Source organism: Trichogramma pretiosum, unplaced genomic scaffold (genome assembly GCF_000599845.2).
Source record: "Trichogramma pretiosum strain Unisexual culture from Peru unplaced genomic scaffold, Tpre_2.0 scaffold5, whole genome shotgun sequence".
Classification (NCBI taxonomy): domain Eukaryota; kingdom Metazoa; phylum Arthropoda; class Insecta; order Hymenoptera; family Trichogrammatidae; genus Trichogramma; species Trichogramma pretiosum.
The window spans coordinates 3,470,745-3,477,156 of record NW_019641672.1 but is presented as its reverse complement, the minus strand read 5'-3'; the positions used below and the strand labels follow the sequence as shown (position 1 = coordinate 3,477,156).

The 6,412-nt window shown below is 50.5% G+C and overlaps 1 protein-coding gene across 1 annotated transcript; it reads left to right on the top strand.

Moving 5' to 3' along the window:
• Positions 1-553: 553 nt before the first annotated feature.
• On the top strand, positions 554-2,281 carry LOC111694009. Its single transcript, XM_023460481.1, has 2 exons — positions 554-660; positions 815-2,281. Exon 2 carries the CDS (start codon positions 818-820, stop codon positions 1,817-1,819), a length of 1,002 nt encoding a protein of 333 aa, XP_023316249.1. The 5' UTR covers positions 554-660; positions 815-817; the 3' UTR covers positions 1,820-2,281.
• Positions 2,282-6,412: the final 4,131 nt, after the last annotated feature.

Below are 6,412 nucleotides of genomic sequence, written 5' to 3'. Positions count from 1 at the left end.
CGATTTGCACGTGATCCAAGATTTCGACATTTTGCTTTAAATAGAATTTTATGTCACGAAGCCATTATATAATCGATAATTTATATAAAGGATATTGATATTGCCGACCCGAACCCGCAAGATTTTTTTTATTTTCTCTCTTTCTTTTTCCCTACTTCTTGCTCTTTCCCTCCCTCGTTTCTCTCTCCCTCTCTCTCTCTCTCTCTCTCTCTCTATATTTCTCTATCTCGTCTCTCTCTCTCTCTCTATCTCGTATATTTTTTCAGACTATACTTGCACGCTACCCTCTGCAAGGCCGTGCCGCATTATCTCTGCTGCACTGCTCTTGCATCTGCTTTTCTTCTCATAAACAAGTCGGGCTTTCTCCAAACTGAGGTTAGTTTCTCTGCTCTGCTGATCGACGCCGCTTGCGCAGGATCATAACCGCCAATTTGTCGATCTGCGCAACTCTCGCTCCGACTCTCTGCTGCGTCCCACTGTTCATGACTTCAGGGTGAAAGAAGAGCTGAGCGTTTGAGCCGTGCAACGAGTTGATCTTCGGAGTTGTCGACGCGCTGCCTTCGTCGATGTTTGCTGACCCTGTTTCCGCCTTCTCGTGCACCGTCTGCTCCGAAGTGTGATCTTTACTGGTGCTCTTCAGTGATTGTGTCTGCCACCGGTGTAAATTTCTCTTGATTCTGCTCTCTTCTCATCTAATCAATCAACTCATCAATCTCATTCCATCTTATCTTCGTCTCTCATCACTCATGCCAATCTATTCCACTATGATTTCTTGTGCCATTGCCATCTGTTATTCGGTAAAGTGTGCCCTCAGGTGATGCCAAAGTGTATTCGCTGCAGTCACGATATCACCGGCGACTACTTACGCTGCAACGCCTGCCAGTCTGTCTCCCATACCGTCTGCCCAGGTCGTGTCCTTCGAAGCTCTAGAATCAAGCCCTGCTGTACTCGTGCTTTCACCACTGACGACTCCACTCCTGTCCGAGTTGGCTTACCGACCAGGACCTCAAGTGTTAGCTCTCGTGCTGCTCGATTCGACAGCACTCGTGGAGTACCTCCGGACCGTAGCTCGTCTCTCCCCGATCTGTCCAATTTTTTCGACGCATCTATGCCGCCTAAGGTAGCCTCTGGGTCGACTGCCCCCCCATGGTTTTCGGAGTTCCGACTCTACCTTGGTGATGAGCTAAATGGCCTGAAGTCGCAGCTCAGCAGCATCAGCGAGCGCTTGGACAGGCAAGAGGCCGCTATCACCCAAAATTCCGCCGACATAGCCGCGATTCGCGACGAAGTCGGCTCTCTGAGAAAGGATCCCCGCCTGGTAGACTCCTGCGAGATGCTTGTGACCGGCTTACCCGCCGACCTGAATCTCTCGAACGATCAGATTCTGGTCAAGATTTTTGAAGCCCTAGATCTTGATGGCTACTCACGCTTCGTTGCTCGCACGAGAGACTGGCAGCCCAAGCCCAAGAATTGCACCCGTGATGACAACGCGGATGCCCCTCGCACTAAGGCCTTTGTCTTCAAATGCTCATCGCCTACTATACGCGATGATGTCATCTTCCACTCTGGCAGGCTCTCAGGCAAGGACCACCAATCGCTGTTCGGCATGGGTGGCTCAGGCAGGGTCATGCTTCGACCACTGTGGCCTACCCCCGTTCACCGCCTTCTGTCTCAGGCCCGCGAGGCAGCGGTCAAGCTCAATTACGCGCGACCGTTGGTGCGTGACTTGGTCGTCTGCATGAGGGAGACGAGTGGCTCAACTCTTGTACCTGTCTACAGTGCTGATGACTTGAAGGCCCTCAAGTCAAGGCCACAATGACGGTCACTCAAACCCTCTACTCGCCTGCCCACCACCCACCCTCTGGTACGTGACAATTTTCTTTCTGTCGCCCACGCAAATGTCAATCGCCTCGAATATCACTTCGCGCTGGTCGAGGATCGCATCACTAGCTTCAACTACGATATCTTCGCAATTTCAGAGACTTTCCTCGTGCCTGATGCCCCCGACTCAGTGTTTCAACTTGACGGCTACAACTTTTTCCACAACGACAGATCTGAGAGGGGTGGTGGCGGTGTAGCGGCCTATGTCCGCGACTGCTTTCGAGTCAAAACTCTGGCCGCCTCAAGTCCAAAGTACGACAATACTCCGGAGTTTTTGATTCTCGACCTATCTTACAAATCGACGAATCTTTTGCTCGCTGCAGTCTATATGAGACCCCACTGTACTCAAGTCAACTCTTTCTTTGATACCTTGGCAGTATTCCTACCAAAGTATACCAATGTAATTNACGATAAGATGGTTTGCGTCCTATTTGCGGGGTCGCTCTCAGGCAGTCGTGGGCCCTGATGGTGTGCAGTCGGATTGGCTGCCCACTACCAGTGGGGTCCCTCAAGGCAGTGTTTTGGGACCACTTCTCTTCTCCCTTTTCATCAACGACCTGCCAGGCGTGCTAGTGCGATCCAAGCATATGCTTTTCGCCGATGATCTTCAGGTGTACTATTCATTTTACCCCAGGGATTTTGATGTTGAGATCGGAAGGCTCAGCGAGGACTTGAATGCTGTGGCGGATTGGGCAGGAGACAATCACCTATCTTTGAACGCGGCTAAAACTAAAGTGATGATTTTGGGCAGCAAATACTTCACAGACCTACTCGACGTAACCACAGTCACAAAAGTTCAAATTCACGGCACTGAACTCCCATACTCGTCCGAGGTCAAGTCTCTCGGTGTTTGGTTGCACCCGAATCTCGACTGGGGGAACCACGTAAACAAAGTAGCCCGACGTATCCAAGGCGCCCTCTTTTCACTTCGTCAATGCCGCCGTGCCCTATCACCTCCCATTCGTAAGGATCTGGTGGAATCACTAGTGTTCCCGCACCTTGACTACGCGTGTGTAGTCTATAATGACTTATTTGACTACCAAAATCTACAACTGCAACGGGCACTCAACGCATGTGTGCGTTTTGTCGTGGGTACCATTGGTTGGCGCGACCATGTCACGCCACACAGGCTACAACTTGGCTGGCTGTCGGTATCAGACCGCAGACAGTATTTCACTGCAATCACTGCCTACTCCATCATTGCCCACCAGAATCCACCCTACTTATCTTCTCGTTTCGCTCTTCCATCACAGGCCCTCATCGATCGTTCATCATCGCGACTACCACAAAGATCTATTGTTGGTCATTCAGTACGCACTGGCGCTCACCAGTCGTCCTTCGTCTACACAGCCACGGACCTACTAAATAAGTTCTTCACGACCCGCTTATTATTCTGCCCATCACGCATCTCTCACATCAAAAACATCATTTTCACTAAATTGATTGGGGATGAGAGGAGAGTAGCTAGTCACTAGGACTTTGCGCCCTGGCATAAATCATGTCTTGATTGCTTAAATCTTACTGCTACCAAACAACGTTCTGTTCACTATTTTTGTTCTACTTACTTACTGCTTACTTTTACTGCTTACTGCTTACTGCTTACTTTTGTAATTACTTTACCTTACTCTTGTCTACATTTATGTAACGCTTATACCTTTAGTTACCCTGAGGTATAAGCCTGTGTGCCATACGGGAAACCATGGCCCAATAAATATTCTAATCTAATCTAATCTCTCTCTCTCTCTCTCTTTCCTTACCCTCTCTCTCACGGTAAGCGGCTACACACACGTTTTTGCAGTGCTCCATATTTTATGCATTTTACTGCTGTCTTTTGCCTTCGGGCGTTTTTTCTTCCAGATAACTCTTGCTCGCTCCTCATTGCAAGGCTGTGGCCGAAAGCTCGAAGCTTCTTCACCCTTGCAAATCGAAAAATCAAGGAAAATCTGGAAGAAATTATTCAATTGAGGTTAGTCAATTTTCGCCATCTTCGTTGATTTTGTCATCGTCATCGTCGTTTCGGCGCCGATCCAGCCTGCGCAGAGCTCACGGCCCGTCGCAGTAGGGGAAATCTCTCTCGGCATCTATCTCTCTTACGTAGCAGACCGCTCAATTCGATCAAGTTTCCGCGCAAGGGCCACTGTCACCTCACACCTGTCGGATGTGATGTCAACTGTTCCCATTGTGCGAGTGTATGTACAGTGCGTGAGTGTGCTGGAGGGAGACGCCGCTGGTGTCGTCAAGGGCTCGGCCTGTGGCGCGTCGGCGCATAAACTCTGTGCTTCTTCTCGTAATCGCTTTTTCACTTGCGACTATTGCTCTTCTGCTGCGGCCTCTACATCTCGTGTGCCCCGCTTTAGCTCTGTCTGCTCACTGACCACTACGCGCTCTGCATCTCTGAAGCGGTCATTGTCGTCTCCAGAGAAACTTTTCGCTGGGCCAGTGAAAAAGGTAAAGGCACGTGCTCCAGGAGAGATTAGCAAGACGAAGGCAATGTCAAGCAGTAAATCCAAGTCCAAGGCAAACGCTGCACCGCCTGAGGAGCCTCCTGCCTGGGTCTTGCAGCACGAGCAGCGTCTTACTGCTCGCTTCGACAGCAGCGTTGACCGCATCAATACTCGCCTGGACGTTTTTACCCAAACCCTGACAGAGCATGGACTAGCTATTGCCCGCAATGACAGCAATATTGTAGAGCTAGACGGTCGCCTCTCCAACGAAATGAAAGAGCTTCAGCGTCGTCACACCTGCAGCGAGCAGGCTCTGGTCGACATCCGCGAGGAGGTTGCGCGACTTGCCTCTGCTGTGGGCACCATGACAGCTGCCTCTGGGCCGGCGCTGGTGTCACCCCGATGCTTCGACAACTATGAGGTCCGCCTGTCCGGTTTTCCGCCTCAGCTTAACCCTTACGACAGGTCAACTGTTGAGCGTGTGCTCGTCGCTCTGGAGGAGGTGGAACTTTTACCGCACGTGATCCACATCCAGCAGTGGAACCCGAAGAGACGAGCGCCGGCCGCTGAGCCTGGCTCTGTTGATGCTCCAACTTCCTCGGCTGATGCGGTGGCCTGTGTGTTACGTTTTGTCTCGGCAACTGCGCCGAGACGTTCCTCGCTGCCGCCCCAAGATTTCAGCGTCTACCTGCGTCGCAGATCTTCGGACTACCTGACGTGAGGGATGGTCGCTTGAGCGCTGTGCCAATCTTGCCAATTGAGCGTTACAGGCTCCTGAAGAAATGCTGGACCATCCGTAAGCAGCACCGTCTACCGAATCAGCCGTCAACCGCATCGGCCTCTTCGCCTGCGGATTATTGGAGGACTTTGCGTGGCATAGGAGTCGCTTCGCACTGCACACCTACCCCTCTGAAGTTCTGTGCTCCCGATCAACTATGCCAATACTCCGCATCGGTCTCTTCGGCATCACCGGCGTTTGATGTGGGTGCTTTGGCGGTCGCTTTGTCCTCACCTTCGGACCAGCCTGGCCATGAGAGCTTCAGTTTTCGTCATGTGACTTCGCGGGATGTAGAGACGGCCATGTTGAGGTGTAAATCGTCTAGCTGGGGCTTTGACGGTGTTTCAGCTCGTGTGTTGCGACTGGCCTCGCCTACACTCTATGGCCTTCTATTATCTAGTATATTGTTGACATTTTTCGATTTCAAGCGTTTAGCATAAGCGCGTTACCCGTCATCGATTCTTGTTTACGTTTATGAGCGCGTTTTGCTAGCTACGACTGACTCGACTTAGTATTTACTATTACGTTAAGTAAATCGCGTTATATCTTTATAAGTATCTGCCGTCGTTTGAACATTATATTATAGTATTGTATCTGTATGCCAGCTGAATGCGCCAAAAGCCATAAAACAGTCCGTAGAGTGACTACTTGTGGCAAGTGTAAAAATACCTTTCATCCCGGTTGCGCTCGCTCGTACGCCACAGCATCGTCTGCTCATGATTGTTGTAAGATCGCATTTAGAGCAAATAGATTAAGAATGAATCAGGCTACATCGACTACCTCATCTTTCACCTTTTCGGTGCCTTGCTTTACTGTGCCTACGACCACCTTTGCCTCTCGTGCGAGTGTTACGTCGATCGGTTCCGGCGTGACGGGTTTCGGCTCATCTTTTTCAAGTGGAGCTTCCACTGGCGTTCCGATACTTGACCAGGCCTCATCTGTGCTTCTCGAGTCGGTGAATTTTCACACCTTGTCAGCAGATGCAAAGCTAGATAAGCTATTTGAGGCGATCTCATTTGTGGTCACGCAAAATGCAAATATCAACGGAGCTTTACAGAACATTTCGACGATGATTGGTAAACATGAGACGCGTCTTAGTGACCTTGAAAATGACATGTCGCCCGCATATTTAGAAATTGAAAAGCTGCGTGAGCAGGTCGATCGGCTGTCAACCGTCTCTCGGCAACAGACTACTGAATTTACGGTATCTGGTATCCCATCTACCCTGCCTGAGAAGGATGATGACGCAGTTATCGCCGGTGTCCTCGGGCGCATTGGCGCTGAGCGCTTTCTTGCTGACATCACTCGA